Source organism: Microtus oregoni, unplaced genomic scaffold, assembly GCF_018167655.1.
Source record: "Microtus oregoni isolate MIOR12 unplaced genomic scaffold, Mior012 000118F_ref0000498, whole genome shotgun sequence".
NCBI lineage: Eukaryota > Metazoa > Chordata > Mammalia > Rodentia > Cricetidae > Microtus > Microtus oregoni.
Window position 1 is genome coordinate 563,039 of NW_024544747.1, and position 18,303 is coordinate 581,341.

At 56.9% G+C, this 18,303-nt stretch overlaps 1 protein-coding gene across 3 annotated transcripts; it reads right to left on the reverse strand.

Annotated features, from left to right (window-relative positions):
• Nucleotides 1-11: 11 nt before the first annotated feature.
• Nucleotides 12-15,445, reverse strand: Tns2 (tensin 2). Of its 3 annotated transcripts, none has more exons than XM_041645957.1 (29): nt 15,399-15,445; nt 11,632-11,740; nt 11,205-11,242; nt 10,330-10,368; nt 10,036-10,074; nt 9,849-9,898; nt 9,450-9,621; nt 9,120-9,170; nt 8,630-8,752; nt 8,481-8,545; nt 7,666-7,749; nt 7,212-7,324; nt 7,069-7,129; nt 6,807-6,882; nt 6,429-6,558; nt 6,276-6,341; nt 6,083-6,196; nt 4,471-5,682; nt 4,199-4,337; nt 3,556-4,109; nt 3,362-3,451; nt 2,982-3,107; nt 2,712-2,804; nt 2,523-2,600; nt 2,301-2,378; nt 1,806-1,974; nt 820-888; nt 679-708; nt 12-566 (listed from the first exon to the last, which is right to left on the reverse strand). In XM_041645957.1, the coding sequence occupies exons 7-29, from the start codon at nt 9,597-9,599 to the stop codon at nt 428-430; spliced, it is 3,810 nt and encodes a 1,269-aa protein (XP_041501891.1). In that variant the 5' UTR covers nt 9,600-9,621; nt 9,849-9,898; nt 10,036-10,074; nt 10,330-10,368; nt 11,205-11,242; nt 11,632-11,740; nt 15,399-15,445; the 3' UTR covers nt 12-427. The 3 variants fall into 3 exon arrangements, with proteins under 3 accessions (XP_041501891.1, XP_041501890.1, XP_041501892.1); XM_041645956.1 differs by lacking the exon at nt 15,399-15,445 and adding an exon at nt 12,945-13,095; XM_041645958.1 differs by lacking the exons at nt 11,205-11,242; nt 11,632-11,740; nt 15,399-15,445 and adding an exon at nt 10,801-10,850.
• Between the last annotated feature and the right edge of the window lie 2,858 nt (nt 15,446-18,303).

Sequence of the window (18,303 nt, forward strand, 5' to 3'; positions counted from 1 at the left end):
CTCCTCAAAAGTTTATAGAAATTCTTTATTATTACACAAAAATAGACTCTCTTTTTTCCTCTATTTGATCCCACTCTGGTCTCTGTTCAGAGGGGAGGCAGAAAGTTCCCACGCTTCTCTCCCTCCTCCATGATGGGACCTGCAGCTGGGTGGAGCTGGCAGGGTCATTCCCCACCAGGCCTCCACTATTGCTACCTCTTCACCCCTCACACCTGCCTCTGCCATCTGCTCACATGCCAGGTCATCTCATAGGCCTACTCACTTAGCTCAGCAGGCAAGGGCAGAAAAGGACAGTGGCCCAGGCTGGTGCCACTTACACTTTGATAGGGTGGCACCGGCTTCTAGGGCCTGGGTCCAGGCCAGGGCAGTGAGAGCTGTGGGTGCTGGGAGAGCAGTGCTGATGTGGGCTCCGAGCTTTCAGCTTCCTTCATTTTCTCTGGCCCAGCAGAACTTTGGTGATGAAGGTGACTATGGCACTTGCTGGTTGGTCTGGGTCAAGCTCCGCAAAGAGGTGACACACATTTTCCCAGGGACTTCCTGGCTTCTTGGCCACAAAACCAAAGATCCTACAGGGACAAAGCCACACATGGGCCCTCGCCTCCCTTTCACAGGAGAATAATGCCGGCCGTGTGGGGTGCTTGTTGACCAGGGCAGGGTTGGGCTGGCAGGGAGACTCACTTGGAGGTGGTTCCATCGGGGTTGGTCCATCTGTAAAGAGAGAGCCCTGAAGGAGGACAGCCCAGGGCACAGCTCCTAAAGGGCGAGCTGGGCCTGAGGCCGCAGGACCACAGTCTGGGGAGGGCTCAGAGGAAGGCTCACCTGCGGTCCTGGGGGTCAGTGCTGGAGAAGGTGATGCTGTTCACGGGGTAATGGCGGCGAAAGAAGAGCCTGTGAGGAGTGGTTGGGGAGGGAGTCACACTCAGAAATGCAGGGTTCGCCACTGTGCTGGCACATGCCTTTAATCCCAGCACTCAGGAGGCAGAGGCAGGAGGATCTCTGTGAGTTTAAGGCCAGTCTGGTCTACATAGTGAGTTCCAGGTCAGTAAGGGCTACACAGAGAAACTCTGTCTTGAAAAACCAAGGAGGAAAAAAAGAAAAAGAGATCTAGGTTTCAAAGATGTAGAGACGGCTCAGAGGTTAAGAGCACTGGCTGTTCTTCCAAGGGACCCAGGTTCAATTCCCAGCACCCACATGCAGCTCACAACTGTCTGTAACTCCAATTCAGAGGATCTGACACCCTCACACAGACCATGCATGCAGCCAAAACACCAGTGCACGTAAAACAAAAGTAAATAAATTAGTTTTTAGAGAGAAATCAATCCAGGTTTCTGGGCTGGGGAGGTAGCCCAGAGGTTAAAGTCATAGAGGAGCCATACAAGCTAGAAGTTGAGTTTGCGTCCCCGGGACCGCAGTTCAGCCTCAGAAAGTGGAGGCGGAGTCCCAGCAGAGAGCTAGCTAGCAAGACTAGCTGTGTCTTTGACTTTTGGGTTTGAGAGACCTTGCTTCAATAAGGTGGAAGAGTGACCCAAAAAGATTTTTTTTTTTTTTTCAAGGTTTTTGTGTAGTCCTGCTTGTCCTGGAATTCACTCCATAGACTAGGCTGGCCTTGAATTCAGATCCACCTGCCTCTGCCTCCTGAATATTGGGATTAAAGTCATGTGTGACCACAACCGGGGACCAGAAAGATTCTTAATTATCAAACTGGCGCCTTCATACACAATGCAGACATGTATGTACACATACACCACACACATACATGAAAATTAAAAAAAAATCCAGTCCCCTCCTTGGGACTGTAGGCTCACTTTCTCTGGTTGTCTGTCAGTGTGATGCCTTGAGCTGAGACCTTGAAGTGGACAATGGCTGGTACTGGGTTGGGGCTACAGCTCAGAGCTGCAGAGCTGGCCTTGGCCACAGCTTGAGGACCAGTCAGTGATTCTGTCTCCACGGAGGTCAGGTAGAGCACACTGCAGGCTAAAGAGAGAGGAAGTAGGTTGATTAGCTAGCATGGCTTTGCCAGAACCAGGTTCCGTTACCCTTTAGCTTCTCATCCCATTGTCCTGTGCTTTTCTCTGCCAGTGCTGTTTGGATGCACAGAACCACACACTGACGCCAAGGGGTCTGCGGCAGCTGTGACTCCTGTATTGTGAACCCCAAAAACTTAGCTTGTGACCCCTTTCCTGCTTCCTGACAACACGGGGCTCCTCCGCTTTTGTGGGTCTACCTCCTACCGTCCTATCAATGGAGCCTACAGTGTCCTCTTGAGCACCAGGGGGAGGGAGGAAAGATAGGTCTCTTACCTGCTCCCTGCCGCAGGAGGTCTGCTGCCGTGCTCATGTTCGTAGGCACTGGGGCCTCTGGGGCTTTTTCCAGAGGATCTGAGGATATGAGGGCCACCAAGGAAGGTCAAGAGGGAGAGGCTTTCGTAGGTGCTGGAGGACTACTCCCTTAGCTACCCTAATGGAAGGGGTGGGAGGCCTTTTGGCTGTAGAGGTGATGAGAGCTGAGGAGACATCACACACCTTTACTGGGGATTCGCAGACAGCAGGGCAGAGAGATGGGGGAGATGGAGTGTTGAGAGACCAGGGCAGAGAGGCTGCCTGCAAGGGGAGGAAAACACATCCTGAAGGACACATGGATGGCCAGGCTTTCTCTACTGCCCTCTTGAGGCCGCTCCTTTAACTGACCCCCTAGAGCCCTCTCAGACTCACCAAAATAGGGCTCAGTAGGACAACCCTTGATCTTCACGCCTTTGGGCCCAGTCTCAATGAGGAAATGGCGAACCAGTTGCTCTGAGGGGTCCCCTGAGTGGAGGGAGGGATGTAAAAGTGAAGCTTTACTGGATTCCAGGATCTCAGTTGCTCCCTGGTGGGCTTTCCTTGCCCCTTCCCTTCATGGAGCTGTCCTGTGCATCGCTCTAGGCTTGATTCTACTGCTTCTCCCCTAGCCACACCTGCTCCCTCAGCTGGAGCATCCTCTACCTTTCCAGGGCTGGGCGCTGGGTGGGGGTGTAGCCACCTTGAGGGCTAGTCCATAGGCTCCTTGGAATGAATGGCTGTCCCTGATCAGGAAGGCCCCAGGGTCTTTGTCTTTGAGCAGGGCGATGGCTGCAGGGCAAAAGTTAGAGTTGGCTGGCAGCCTGCACAGCCCCACTAGCAGGCTCCCAAGTCTGTGTGGATGGCGGAACTCTGGGACCTGGAGTCATAGGGCTTTGGACAGCTAGTCTGAGGCCAAAGCTGAGTCACCGGTGAGCAACTCCGCTATGAGCTTAGACAGAGGGAACCATCAGGATGAGACTTACAGCCAAGACAGGCCTTGGAGGTGGGGTGGGATGGGCACACTACCTTTTCTGACTTCGTACCTTGGTCACGGGACAGGTGCGGCTTGTACCAGAACTTGGATGTGTCCTGGACGAACTTGACATTGGTTTGGTTCTCTTGTAAAGGGTGCTCTAGGAGAGGGAGGGATTGAGTTTGAACCCCAGGGGTCCCCATGGTCTCTCTGGGAGGTGGGATTCTTTAAAGGACATCCAGTTGTCCTACAACCCCCTTATACCTGGGGGCTGGGTGACATCTGGGAGAGGAGGTGCAAAGGTGACATGTTGATTGGCGCCTCTGGCTGGTGGTGATGGCTGTTGCCCCGAACCAGGCAGGTGTCGTTTCTCAGGCAGTGGTGGTTGAGTGGGCCCACTGGCATCATAGGAGGCAGCCAATGGGAAGGCAGGGGTGGGTGAGCTCTGGGGTGGTTCTGGGCTGGCCACAAGCCAGGGCATTTGGGTAGGTACAGGAGTAAGGGGGGAGCCATCGGGGCTGTCTGGGGGCCCCCGCCAGGGAGCATGGTGGAGTCCAGGCAGGGTGGTTGGCACGGGGCCCCGAGGACTGGCACTGTTGGGATGACTCCCTGGGCTCCTTTCCTGAGGCCAGCCATTGGGTGAGCTGGGTGGGGAGGTCTGGGAGAAAGGGCTAAGGTCTGTTGGCTCAGGCTTGCTGCTGGCCATCAGCTCAGGAGCCTTTTCAGTGCCTCCCTGGACAACAGGGGGCAAGGCCTCGCCGGGACCCAGTCTCTGAGTTGGTGCCAAGGAGGAAGACCTGGTATCTTGCTGTCGGGTGCTGCAGGGGAAATGTAGATGGTCAGACAGCCCCTGCCTTGGCTGCCGACACCAGACAAAGTGCCCAGGTAGCCTTGGTCCTCTGTGTACCTTTCTTTGCCCTGGACTGGGCTGCTGGTGTGCAGGGGCGTGGAGGGACCAGACAGCTCTGAAGAGGCAGTGCACTGGGGAGACCGAGGCAGCGTGCTGTGCCCAGTGGAGCCATCCCTCCAGGACAGCTCAGGTGACTCTGAGATGGGGAGAGGGGCTCTGTGAACAGGAGCTTGCTCTTCTGTCTGGCTCAGTTCCCTTCCACCCATGGCACCCACAGCAGCATTTGGAACCCTCCTCTGCCCTGGACACTCCCACTCTCCTGTCCTCACCTGTAGATGCCAAGGGTCCTCCTGTGGAGGCCAGGTGCCCAGGCAGTGGGTACTTGTCCCTTCCATTCTCTGCAGGAATCTCATAACCCAGCTTCCTGGATTGCAGGTAGGGTGGACTCCCCGGGGACACAGAACCAGCCCGTGGTGAGTGAGCACCAGGGCTAGGGTACCCTCTGCTCTCACCTGGGGATCCACAACTGTGAGGTACCCGGCCATATGCTGGGCAGTAACTGGGAACTGCTCCTCCATAGCCATAGGTTACCAGGGCAGGGTACCCCGGATGCCCATACCTGCCTTCAGGGCATATGGCATAAGAGCAGCCCTCATGCCCTTCCTCGCCCACCTTGGGTGGCTTCAGGCAGCTGTAGTCAGGCATGGGGGCATGGTGATGCCCACAGGCAGGCACTAGCAGAGGCAATGGGTGTCCGGGCCTCACTGGATGCAGGAGAGGCTTGCCTGCTTCGCTGGGCCACCCCTCTCCAGCCTCCCTCTCTAGTCGCAGTCCATACAGGGCTGCTGTGGGCAGGGCCAGCTTCTCCTCACAGGTTGGGCATGAGCATAAGGCAGGCACCGCAGGGTCCTCCAGGATCACCACCTCCCGGTAACCTGCTGAGCGGTAGCCAAAGTCTCCACTGGCTGGTTTCCCTAGCTCAGATGCGTAGGGGTATGGCCCTTCTGACAGTGACCTGCAGAGGCGCCTCTTCTCCATAGAGCTTTCCGTGTAGCCCTGGGGGTGTCCCTCATAGCCTCCATAGGGCCGTCGTCTCTCCAGGGTTTCCTCCGGCCGGTAGTAACCCCCATTGGGGACTGCACAGGGCTCCCGGTAGCCCTGCCGGCAGGAGCAGTGGCGGCTGAGGCCAGGCCTGTGACTTGGATACATCCCAAGGTGCAGGCCCCCACCCACAGAGGGCTGCTCTTCATCATCTAGGATAGCTGTCTCACGCCCAGCTCCACGGCCCCCACTGGCCACTCCACAGCCTCCCAGCAGACGATCCAGCTCCTGACGTTCAGCAGCGGTTGGGGGTGGTCGGCCAGGGGATTCTGCTGTGGGTTCTGTGGTGAGTGTGGACGAGTGGCCGGAGTCGCTGCTGACAGAGAGCATGGGGGGCGGGGGAAGCTCTGGAGAAGGTGCTGGTGGAGTCTGACGGGGGACCCGCTGCACCTGGGCATAAGGACTGCCATCCACGGGGCCCCTCGTGTGGGCCAAGGAGCCTGAGTGAGGAAGAATTTGGGAGCGGGGACATCACTAACACCTTAGTGTGCCTCTCCCCACAAACCACAAAGCTATATCTCCGCCAGCCCACCACCCACACCCCATCCCCACTGTCCACCCCACACCCCATCCCCACTGTCCTCCACCCCACACCCCATCCCCACTGTCCTCCATCCCACACCCCATCCCCACTGTCCTCCATCCCATACCCCATCCCCACTGTCCACCCCACACCATCCCCACTGTCCTCCACCTCACACCCCATCCCCACTGTCCACCACCCCACACCCCATCCCCACTGCCCTCCACCCCACATACCATCCCCACTGTTCACCCCACACCCCATCCCCACTGTCCACCACCCCACACCCCATCCCCACTGCCCTCCACCCCACATACCATCCACACTGTCCTCATGGTGCTGGTTGAAGTTCTCGTAGGAGTCCCAGCGTACAGCAGGCTCCGTTGTGTTATAATCCACAGAGACAGAGGGATCATTCCGTGGGGTGTTGCCTGTAGAAAGCTGCCTGAGTACTGAAGATCAGGGGCCCCCCAATACCCTCAGCACTCTACCCTTCCAGCTCCCACTTACCTTTGATCTTCTCAGGACTGGAGGAGAAGACAAACTCCACTGAGGCTTGGAAGGGGAATCGCTCATCTATGGAGGAGGTGGTGGCGGTGAGGAGCCAGGCCCTGCTGACACCCCGTCTCCGCCCACCTGCCACTTCCTAAGCCTCTGACTCACCGGCCCAGGCCTCATCCAGCTGGTCCTTGGGGAAGGCGAGCCGTGACCCATGGACAGTACACGTGTGGAATTGAACTCGGAACACAAGGGTCCGGTCTGTCCCCTGGCCACTCTTGTGATAGCAGGTTACCTGAAGGAGGGCAGGAGCCTGGGGTCAGGCCTTCATATCCATTTTGCCTTATTTGTGCCTTTACCCCAAGGGCTGCCAGTTGACAGCTTCTGCCATGCCCTAGTTTCAGGGTAAACTCTCCTTCGGGATACCAGGTGGAGGATTTCCTTGGGACCCTCCAGTCCTGCTCGAACTGATGCCTGGTCGGTTGACTATATGGCTAGAAGCTCCCACTCCAGTACAGTCCCCAGCCTCAGGATCCCCCTCACCATGACATCGCCTTTGAGGAGGAGAGCTGGCTCTAGGCTGATGCAAAGTTGCTGGGGTCCTGGGCCTGCAATGTGACTTTGGGTAGAGAGAAGGCAGAACAGTCAGAAGCATCCAGGGAAGGCACAGAGGTGGTATGTAGTCAGGCCCTAGAGAGTACTTCCACCTCCCTTGCTGGAGCCAGAAGGCGGAGCCTGGGGAGGCTAGGGACAGACAGAGGGACACACACGGGGAGGTGTCAGGGCCAGGGAACAGAGCACTCACTATACTCCAGATGTGTAGACCAGCTGCATAGACTGGTAGATCTTGAGGAAGGGCTGGAAGCCTGGAGGGGTAGAGGAAGACATGTGGGGTGAAGTGGGGTGGGAAACGGCTGTTCCTGTGGAATGCAGCCCAGGTGGACTCACCTGTGTTGGGCTCAAAGGCTGGCAGCATGGGTACAAACACATAGTGCAGGAAGAGCGGGCTGCTGTTCATCCTGATGGAGCCAGACAGCAGCCCGCTGAAGTAGCTGACATAGCTGGTGGGAGAGAGCCAAGGAAAGCATCAGCGTCTTCCTCTAGAGGGCTCCCCACACTAACTCAGCAGTGCAGACCTTGTACCAAACCTTGGGAGACCCTAAAGCCTTTCTCACAAGCCTCTGCTGTACTTTATTCACGGACCACATCTTCAGCTAGAATGATCTAATCTGTTTGCGCATGGCTTCTTGTCTTCCACTCCAGTGAAATGAACACCCCGAGAGCCTAACCCTGTTTGTGCTGAGTCCCCAGAACTTGGGACAGTGCCTGGATCCCTTGTATTGTGGGTGTCAGGTGTGCTGCCTGAGCAAGAGGATCAGCCCTCTCCCATTGGGCTGCTCACCGGCGCTGGGAGGGCTGCAGTTCCGTGGCCACCTTGTCCTCACAGAATTTCCTCATGGTGAGAGTTGCCAGCGCCTGGTCTGCCCTGGGGAGAACAGGGCAGGTGGGGGTGCTTATGGATCAGTCTCATTTTGGCCTTCCATGCCTAAGCCCCAGGGAAGGAGGAACCATGAGATCTCCTCAGTGTAGAGCAGACCCCCAGTGGTAAAGAAAGCTAGAAGCCCTATAGTCCCGGTTGTTGGGCCTCAGGCAATTGTCCCCTGAATTTGACTTTCTCACCTGTAAAACGGGGCAGTTAGACAATCTGATGGGCTGAGATGTGTCCCTCCCCCAGAGAAATGTACCTCAAATGTCCCTCTGCAGATGTGGTTAGATAGGCTAAGATGGGATCATGCAGGAGCAAGGTGGGATTGGCCCTTAGAAGAGGAAGAACAGAAACAGACGCACAGAGAGAACACCACGTGATGATGAAGGCAGAGGCTGGAGTGATGCCGATGCAAGCCAAGAACTGCCAAGAAGTGCCAGCCACCACCAGCAGCTGGAAAGAGGCACGGAAGGAGTCTGCCTAGGGTCACAGAGAGAGCAAGGCCCCACTGATACCTTGACTTTGAATTTTAGCATCTTAGAACTGTGAGACAATTGAGTTATCTTACGCCAGCTAATGGCATTTTGTTGACAGCCCTAGGAAACTAGCCCAGCTCATCCGTTGGAGAATGCTGGGCACCATGTGGAGATAGGGGGTACCACACCAAGTTTACAGTATAGGACTCTGACTACAGGCTCAGATGAGGAAGGGCCCGGGGCAGGGCAACTCACCCTGCTGAGATCTTGCTGTAATGCAGGTAGGCAGAGACGATGACCCCTAGCTTGCCCTTGCTCCCCTGGGAGGTAAAGAAATGATTGTGGGGCCTGTGTGGTCTAGGCTGAGGTTGCCTCAGCTCTATGACCCCAAGGTCCCAGCCCACCTTGCAGTACAACACGACCACGTGCTGGGGGTCAGCACTGAGCCACGTCTCCATGGCCTTGCAGATGGAACACAGTTTGTCCAGAGGCGGGGCATGCAGCTCAGGCCAGCCAAAGTCCTGCACCTGGGAAAGTACAGGGGGTACAACTGTGTGTGAGGGGGAGCAAGAACAAGGAGGTGAGGGGGCATGGATGTAAAATAGCCCTGGGGCGAGGTGGGGCTTGCTAGCAGTCCACAGTAGCAGGCTGCGGTTTTCAGCCAATCTGTACCACGTTTTCAGGTATCTTAAATGGCATGTCATATGGGAGAGTGCTTAAGAGTGCAGAAGAGGGAGAGGGACTGAGGTCGTTATGTAAAATGAAAAGTAAATCGTTTTTAATTAAAAAAAAAGAAGAGTAAAGTGGATGTCAACTGCTACTAATATCAAGGAGGAGGAGTTTTCTCCCACGGTTGGCTCAGTTTAAAGGTCAGACAGACCATTACCCTCCTACCTTAGGGTTCAGGCGGGTCAGGTCATGTCGCTTCTCTGAAAGGTTGAAGAGCTGAAATAAAGAGAAGAGTTAGATGAAGGCAACCTCGGACAGAGGGGCTGGAGGTGGACCCTCAATGAGAATCTTCCTCTAAAGTAAGATTGCAATCCTCTGGAGCTGGATTCTCTGCCAGCTGCTGCTCGCCCAACTGAGCTCAGGCCCCGCCCCGGCCTCGCACACCAACACCGCCCCCTGCCAGCCCCAACTCAGGGACTGATGGCAAACAGTAGCCTTGCCCATTTGGACTTCCCAGCCCTCTCATTGGTTGAATCAGGTCGACCCGCTCCTCACCAGGTACTTGTCCCGGTGCTTAGACTGCAGCACGTGGGCCAGCTCGCGCAGGTGGACCCGGTGTCGCTGCTCATCCGGCCGTGCGGGGAAAGCCGCAGCCAATATCCGCTCGGTCACATAGGTGAGGTCCAAGTCCCAGCGACGCTCCATGAGCGGATCCAGGCTGAAGCTCCTGGCAGAAGTCGCAAAGCTGATTTAGGGAATAGAGGCCAGGCGCCCCACGGGGCTAGGACGGTGAAAAGGGTAATGGGGAACGCTGGGAGGCCTGCTAGATCCTGAGGGGGCGTGGTCCGGAGGAGGAGCACTGTCCTGGGGCGTTTTATTGGGGGTCACTGTCATGAGCTTAGTGGGGGTCCGGTAGAAAGTGCCCACGTGGGCTCGCCGGGCGCCCTCACTCACCTGGGTAGGGTGCTGCGTAGCTTTGAGTGGTTCAGGGACTTGGTGGACCCCTAGTGGACGAGAAACCTTATGCAGACATCTCTTTGGATGCATCTCTTCTAAGCATCCCAGTCCAAAGTTCCACAAGCCGTGGTCTCCCAAAAGCTACCCACGCGCCCCTTCCCGCCCAGGCCCTAGCATCCCTTACCAGGTGTTCTATGCGCCGGACTGGGGCAGTGTTTCTCCGCTAGAGGAGGAGGTAGGGGAGGAAATGGGAGTGGTTAGGGCAGGGGCAATGACTAGTCTGGACCTGGAGTGGGGGGGGGTCTCCAGTCCCCCGCCCCCCAGCAGGCCCTAGAAGACAATAACAGTGAAGAGCTAAAACAGTCAATACCCACAGCGCCCAGTTTTAGGTAACTTCCTGGGGACCCTCTGAGACCACTAGACCTCTGAACACTAGTCAAGTTCCTGTCTTCCCTGCCCCATCCTAGAGCACACTCACCAGCTCCGCAGGGGGCAAGGCCTGACAGGATGAAGTCACCTGGAAGGAGACGGAAGTAAGGGACTGAGCTGATGAAATGGGGTGCCCGGCCTCAGCAGCAAGGTGGAGGGGCTGTCAACTGCTGAGTACAGGCTCCAGTTGAGGTTCCTCTATTTAAGGGAGCCTTGCTTCTGGCCTCCTGGTCCCCCACCTCTCAGGCCCCCTGCTTGTTGCTCTTGGCTTTCAGCCCCCTGCCCAAACAGACCCCCATTCATCCAGCTGCAGGACAGGAGTTATATATAGAGGCAGGCAGGCAGGCAATGGCCAGGGGTGGACACTAGCCTCTTTCACCGTTGAGACCCCACCCATGGGGACATAGCTCCCCCAAGCTAGCTTGAGGCCCTGGGACTACCCCCCCTGCACTGGAGGAGAACCAGGAATGTTCCTCAGAGATGGGGCTGCCTTAGGTTCTCAGTGGATAGTGGGTACCACCTACAGTATGGGCTGAAGAGGCCCAGCCCTTCCAGCACCCAGGGTAAGATCAATTCAGGCATTCTGAGGACCCTTCCCAGAGGGAAAGCACAGCCTATTCTGTGGCCTGGTCTCTGAAATCCTGCTCCCTCAAATCCTGCTCCCTCTCTGTCCACCCCACCCCACCCCCACCCCCCCCAGCCAGCTGCAGCCTGGGCACAGCACCAAGACAAACGCTGTCTCACTGTCCACCCTCCTGGGCCAACCCTCCAGGGGTGGAGTAGGGTGGTTCTTAAAGGGCCCAGCACAACACCCCTGCCACCCAGGAGGGGTCTCTAGGAATGACCAGCATGCCAGCGTGAATGAAGAAGCCTGTCTGGGCAGTGGAAAGGCTCCATCCCTGGCAGCTAGGCCCAGGCACCCACCTTTGCTTCGCATTTTCTGTGTGTGGCCACCTTGCAGACTAGAGAGGAAAGGGAGGAAAAGGTTAGCAGGGACTTAGGGGAGCAGTGAAGTGGCCATTCTCCACTTTCCCAGGCCCTGAAAGCCAACCCTGGGACTGAACACTGGATTGTGGGAGTTATGAGCAGGACAGGGTAAACAGCAGGTTCTTCTCCTGAGTCAGAGGAAAGGGCCAGAGGTTCTGATCTAGGCTGAATGGAGGTGAGGAGGAAGGGAAGCCCCTTTCCCAGGTGGGGATGGGAAGGAAGCAGTCAGATCTCCTAGGCTCTGTGGATGTGAGCGAGCGAGCGAGGGCATTTGTTTCTGTTCTGTGAGTCTGCCTGCTCCTGGAGCGGCAGCACAGTGGAGCGTGGAGCAGAGGGCTGAGAGTAGAATGGAACAGCACCTCACCTCGGCAGGAGACACCTGTCCCGTCGATGGTGACTTTACACACCGCACACACTGGCGCTTTCTTCCGGAAAACCTTCTCCCTGAAGCTGTGTGGTTCTGCTTTTCTAGGCTGCGGGCGGGATGGCAGACAAACAGAGGTGTGAGTTCCTAGTGGGCCCATCTCCAGGCTGGGCAGGAGCCGTGTAGGACAGCGCTGCTTCCCTCTGAACTCCAAGGCACACTTGGCCACAGCTGTTTCAGGGCAGTCTTGGGGCCTGTCCTCTACAGGGCTTGGAATGTGACCCCTTGCGTCACCTTGGCTAGGTCAACTCCTCCCTAAGAGATCACTTAGGCCCCTCACGTGGCCCTGCTATGTGCTGTCCTTGTCGTTGCCACTTCCCGAATCTCGGCAGAGCGGGGGTCTGACTCTTGCTATCTTGCCCTCCCCTGATGAGGCTTGGCTACTGAGAGCTGACGGCCCAGACACACATGCACGTTGTCACACAACACCCAGACTGGCTTCGGCCAGTCCTGAGCCCCTGGCTCTCAATGTCCCCACGCTGCAGGCAGCTGACATGCCCCTCCCCCATGGTCAGAACAACAAGTTTAATATTCTTTGTGTACTGGGGCGGCAGGCAGCAGCTGGAAGGAGGACACAGTGGGCGGCGTAGCAGCGGCCTCTGTAGGTGCCCTCCCCGTGCGGAGTTGTGAGGCCAGCAGCTGAGCTCCCTCCACTTGCCCAGGTCTACTTCAGTCCCTCTCATCCCAATCCACCCCTCCCAGCCCATGTCTGGGGACCATCCGCCATACGCATTCGCAGTCTCTGTATTCAAACTCCTGTTCCCTCCTCTCCCACCACAGTGGTGACCCCTTCAAAAGGCAAGGGGGAAGGAGTACAACGACAGCACCAGGTTTGGTCTCCTGGACTGGAGGTGGGACCCGCTACGACACTTGGACATACTTGTTGATAGCATCATGTGCAGATGACGTCAGTGGAAGGCAACCTCCCAGTTAGAGTGCCTGGAGACCTGGCTTCCTCCCTACCTTTCATTCCCTTCTTCCCATCCCTTTTCTCTCAAGCTTCCCTGGGAGGTCAGGGCTTAAGCTCTTAACTGAACCCCCAGGGCTAATTCAAACTCAAACCAGGAAATACACAGAGACGTCAAAACAGAGGCCAGAGGAATGAGGGGAATACTAAGGCAGGGTAAGAAGCAGAAGAGGCTGAAACTAGCAAGCGGGTCTGGCCTGAATCCTGACCGTCCCCCTACCCCTAACCCCCCCCCCCCCCACCTCCACCCTGCCCCACCTTTGCCCTGCTGGTGGGGCACTCCTACCCTGCTGGTGGCCCGGCTGCTGTCCCTCCTCCCCAGGACTCTGAGCAACCTTTCCACAGGGCCGCTGGACTTCATGGTGGCTGGCTGGCTGGGCTGTTGGCTGCAAGGCCTGAACAATGCTGGGGCCTGGCCTGGGGCTTCCTGGAAGCAGCCTGGCTCAGGCAGCCTCTTCCCTTGGGTGGAGGGGAGGCTGTCTAGCTGGTGTGTGGAGAAGCCTGGCCCTGGAAGTGGAGGGAAGTGCAGGCGGGAAGGGGGCAGGTCGTTGCTCCAGGAAGTGGGGTGGGGGAGGATGTGGGGGAGGCCAGGAGATCAGATTCCCAGGATCTACCCTGCTGGGAGTGTCAGCCCAAGATCTTTGGCTCTCCCCATCTCGTCTGGAGCTGTCTCTTACCCGGAGGGCCACCCTGTGTAGGGGTCTGTGGTCCTGAGATCCAGCCCCAGAATCAACCAGTGAGGCGGGGTGGGAATTCAGGTCTCAGGGCAGTCCTGGAAGGCCAGAGAACACTGTGTCCCCAGCCAGTCTCTAGCCTGGACTTCCTGTGGGAAGGGAGTGGAGCTAGGAACTAGTACCCATGGCAGCCCAGGACTCAGAATCCTCAGGGTGAAAGAAAGAATCTAACTGAAGTTAGATGGGAAAGGATCCTCCTGGGCCCTCCTCAAGGCCAAGTTTCGGCCAGAAAGCCCAGCTGCCCACACTAGTGGTTCCATCTTGTAACCCAAAGCACTGGGAAGGCTCCACCTGAAGACCCCAGCTACTGTGGTCCAGTTAAACCACAGTTCTGCCTATGTGCCCTGCACCCAGCACCCCGCGCAACCCCCCAAACCTGAGGCACTACCTTCATGGCTCTCCTGGGCCTGGCTCTCTTTCCTCTGTGGCTGTCACTGGGCCTGAAGGTTGGACAGGAGGCCCCCTCCCAACACTTACTCCACCCCCTCTAGGGCCTCCTGCTTCCCTCCTGGGAATTGGGCCAACTTCCTGTCCCTGGAGTCAAGGGAAGGAGGTGGTTGGGGCCTTGGAAAGGACGGAACAATCTTCCTTAAACAAGGGTCAATGGCCTGGGGGTTCTCAGCCCAAGCCTGGGACAGCAGCCTTTGGAATGCTGTAGCTGTCACTTGAAAGAATGTCCAACCTTGTCATCCTCATTTGCATGGTATTTACTGAACGTCCCAGTGCAACTCCTCCAACTCTAGCTACTCCCTGGGACACCTCATTCTGAGGTCTCTTTCTGTATGCCCCAGGTAGAAGGTGGCACCTGAGTGGCAAGGTGTGGGCCCCCATCCTGTAACTGGAGAGGTCCACCGGCTCTGTGATCCCTACCCGAGTGCTGGCTGTGTCCCAGGACATTCCAGGCTGACAGCCAGGTGGGCAGCACCGGTCCTGCTGGGGTAGATGGGTCACTGTAGTGCCTGGGTGAGTGTGGCCTCTCCCATCCAGTATTTTCCCTCTGTACCAATAACGCATAGTCCTCCTTCTGCTGCCTCCTCTGGGAAAGGTCCCCAAATATCCTCGCCTCATTGAACTTTCACTGCCCACCCTGACTAGAAAAGTGTCCAGTCGGTGACTGCGATGGGGACTGTGGCCTAAGCAATGTGTTGGCTGGTCAAGAGCCCCACAGCTCTAAGAGTGTCCCCATGGGGAGTAGAGTACTTCTGGAAGGAGACAGGGAAGGCTGAGCTGGCATCACCAGATCCTGCGGATCCTCACTTCCCACCTCCTGCTTGGAATATTCCATATCTGTTTTTGCTTCTCTTCAGCCAGGCCCCCTCTTACTCTAAAGCCTTGGGTTTGTTTGGAGAAACCCCTCCACCCACCCCCACACCCCTCCTTCCTGGAAATAGCTGTGGTTGGATGAGAAGCTGGGAGCCGGGCCACAGAGGAGTGAGGCCCAGGAAAGAAGGGAGGGGAATGGAGGTAGGGTTCAGGGGTGTATCCAAAGGGACCTAGGGGGTGTTTAGGCAGTACAGAAATGGAAGACGGCTTATAGGAGGGATCGGCTTCATCTGTGCCTGCATTGTGCCTCAGTGTCCCAGATAGGGCACAGGAGAAGAATACGCTTGGATGCCCTCTGCCAGGCCAGGGCCGAAACACAGCTGCCAGCTGCCGCGGGCATCTTGTGTTCAAAGTGCGCTTGTCTTTGGAACTGGGGATGCCTTGGGAGACTGGCCTGACCCTGCAGCAGTGCGCAGTGAGGCGCGGGAAGGCGTGGCGTCCTGAACTAGGACCACAGCCGTGCCCCGCCCCCTCGTCACCTCTAGGATCTCTAACTGCCCCCTAGCTCCCTGCGACCAGGGCGGTGCTGGCCGCAGTCCCAGCCTCGGGCTCCCGCCGCGCCCGGTGTTCCGGGACCCCTGGCGCCCCCCGCGCCCCCTGGCGCCCGCCCCTGGCTCGGACCGCGCGCTGTGACGCAGAGGGCCGCCGCCCTCGTTCCCGCTCGGCGTGGCGCGGCCACTCACCTGTGGGGGGCGCCCGGAGGGCCGGGGGCGCGGCGGACCGGGGCAGCAGCAGGGGGCGCCCCCGGGCCAGCCCATCCCGGCCAGCCGCGCCGCTACACGCGGAGGCGGCGGCGGCGGCAGCGGCGGCGGGACGGGCACTCAGCGGGCTCCCTCCCTCCGCGCCCTGCGCCCGCCGCCTCCTCCCGCCCTCCGGCTCCCTCCTTCTTCCCGGGCTCCAATCGCCACCTTCCACCCGCTCCCCGCCCGCGCCGCCTCCTTTCTCCCTCCTCTCCTCCCACTGCCCTTCCCGCAAACGGCTCAGCGCGCTGAGACTCGCAGACGGAGCTGGCAGCCAGAGCCGGGGAGGGATTCACTTGGGAAGACAGTCCTGGGAATTCTCAGACCGAGAGGCTACAGAGGGACACGGGCGGAGAGAAACGCGTGATCTGCACGGACTCCCAAAAGAAGGTGGACACAGATCCAGACGGGTACAGAGGACAGCTGTGAGGCCTTGGCTTCTCGGAGTCAAAGGCGGGATCTAGTCTGAACCAGGCATGACCTGGAGTGGGCGCCGGACTTAGACACCTGTTACTGGTGTCCCAGGTCTTAGGACACCGCTTCCTAATGCTGTGCCTCACTGGAGCTTTCTGTGTCACCTCTTCTCCCAAAGGACTCAGAGCTGAGGACCCAGAGAAGGGAGCGCAAAACTCCCGCCAATCAACGGCTTTAGTCATCACCCTGGTGTTCTTGGGTCTTGCCAATGGAAGTTCTTTTGATGGTGTCATTTCATTCCCTTCTTTTAAATCTGATATTGGGTAGGAACGTCTGGAATTAAACTAATGGCCCATGATGCTAGTTTGAGTTGTGACACTCCGGAGGGGAGGAATGTGGTCTTTGAAACTATTGCCTTTCCTGTGTTCCCAGCATTCTTTAACAGATCCTAAACAATTTTGCTGCTACCCTCCCCACTGCAATTTGCGTACTGGAAGTTGGTGGAGCCCGAGGATCTCCACGCTGAGAAGTGGGAAGTGCTTAGAGTTCAAGGCCAGCGTAGGTGCCCAAAGCAACCCAGCACTGGCCGCCCAAGCCCTCAGGGTCTGCCTGCCTGTCTGCCCCATCTCAGCAGTTTTGTGCTCATCCTGTTTCTGCCAAAGGCTGGGTTGGCGGTCTGGATCTGACTACTGGGGAATGAACACCTGATTCTAACTTAGCAGCTGGGAAGAAGCTGGACCTGACTGTCCAGTGGGCACTTGACAGCAGGAGACTAGAGGAAGAGATGGAGGTGCTGGGGAGGGAGAGGCTGCACTGGCTGTGAGGTGAGAGCAGCCGCTGGAAGACAGAACAGGGATTGGAGGCTCATGGGAAAGGGCAAGGCTGAAGGTCATCTGTGGCAAGATTAGATGTAATTACGTGGAATATGAAAACATATTTACATCATGCCTGCAGCCAGTTCTTTTTAACATCCAGACCTTTCCAGAATGTCCAAGGCTTTGGCTGGAACTAGCTCTGTACACCAAGCTGACCTCGAACTCTCAGAGATTCACCTGACTGGGATCTCCAGTGCTGGGATCAAGGGCATGGACTGAGGGCTGGACAAAGGTTTTAATCTCTAAACTCAGCAATGAGTGAGCACGCCTGATTGGCTCCTAAAGGTGGGTAGGACTAGAATTTCACACCAGGCTGGTATACTACCTACCCTGCCTAAGCAGCCACTAAGAGGAACTTAGATGGGTAGCTGGACCCTCAGCTCAAGCTTGATCACTACTCTCCAGGTAGCAACTGAGGGAAAGGAATCTAAAGCAGGATACTTGGTGGGGATAGGACCAAAGTGAATGGCTTGGGGAGGCAGCCAAACATTGTGATTGCCATCTGAGAGCAGCAGGGGAGGAGAGCCAGGCCACTGTGGATATAAGTGTTCACTCACCTCCCTCCCTGCAGCTGTTCTTACCCTGACTATACAGAAAGAGGAAGAACCCCATTCTGCAGCCTGAGATCTCATGTCCATCAATTTCAGTCTTGAGTGTGGGGCTATCCTGGGCTCTAGGAACCAGGAAGAACAGTGTGGCACAAGGGGCAGAGCCAGCTCCAGAGGCTGTCTACTGGGCAGACAGCACTGTCCAACCAGGGGTCGCTGCAGGTGGGTGGGACAGCAAGTCCTCTTTCACTTGTAACCCTGGGGTTGCTGAGAAAAAGCTTATCAGATGTTGCTTCCCAGATGTGAAGCAAGTACTCTCAGGAATTGCTGGAGCACTTGACTGCCTTGGATTCCAGAGCACAGTGCCCGGTTCTGATAGAAAACAAGCCTATGGGGTCTAGAGTGTACCCTGACTAAAACTGAGTCTGTCAAGTAAACATCCGGTTTGTGCTCTGCCAGTTGGCATGGGATGACAGGCAGTAAGAACTGGTTAGCCTTGGCTGCTCCCAGTTGGATGCTATAAGGTCTGCTGTGACTAGCTTTTGGGGTGAAGCCTGGGAAATCCTCTATCTAGCGACATTGAAACTCTGTCACAGCACAGCTACTCATGGATCCCTACCGAACTCAGTTTAGAAACGGGTTAGGGCAATGGTGGCACCATGCCTTTAACCCCAGCACTCGGGAGGCCGAGACAGGCACATCTCTTGAGTTCTGGTCTACAGTGTGTTCCAGGACAGGCTCCAAAGCTACAGAGAAATCTGTTTTAAAAAACCAGAAAGGAAAAAAACAAAAACAAAAAACCAAACAGGTGGTGGCGGCACATACCTTTAGTCCTAGCACTTGAAAGGCAGAGGCAGGAGCTACAGGAGTTTGAGGCCAGCCTGATCTGCAAAGCAAGCTCCAGGACAGCCAAGGCTGACTCAAAATGGCCTCAGAAACAAAAACAACAAAACCACCAAAGGCAACTGGAACTAGAAAAGCAGCTGCCTTTAATGGCCACCAGCCAGTGCT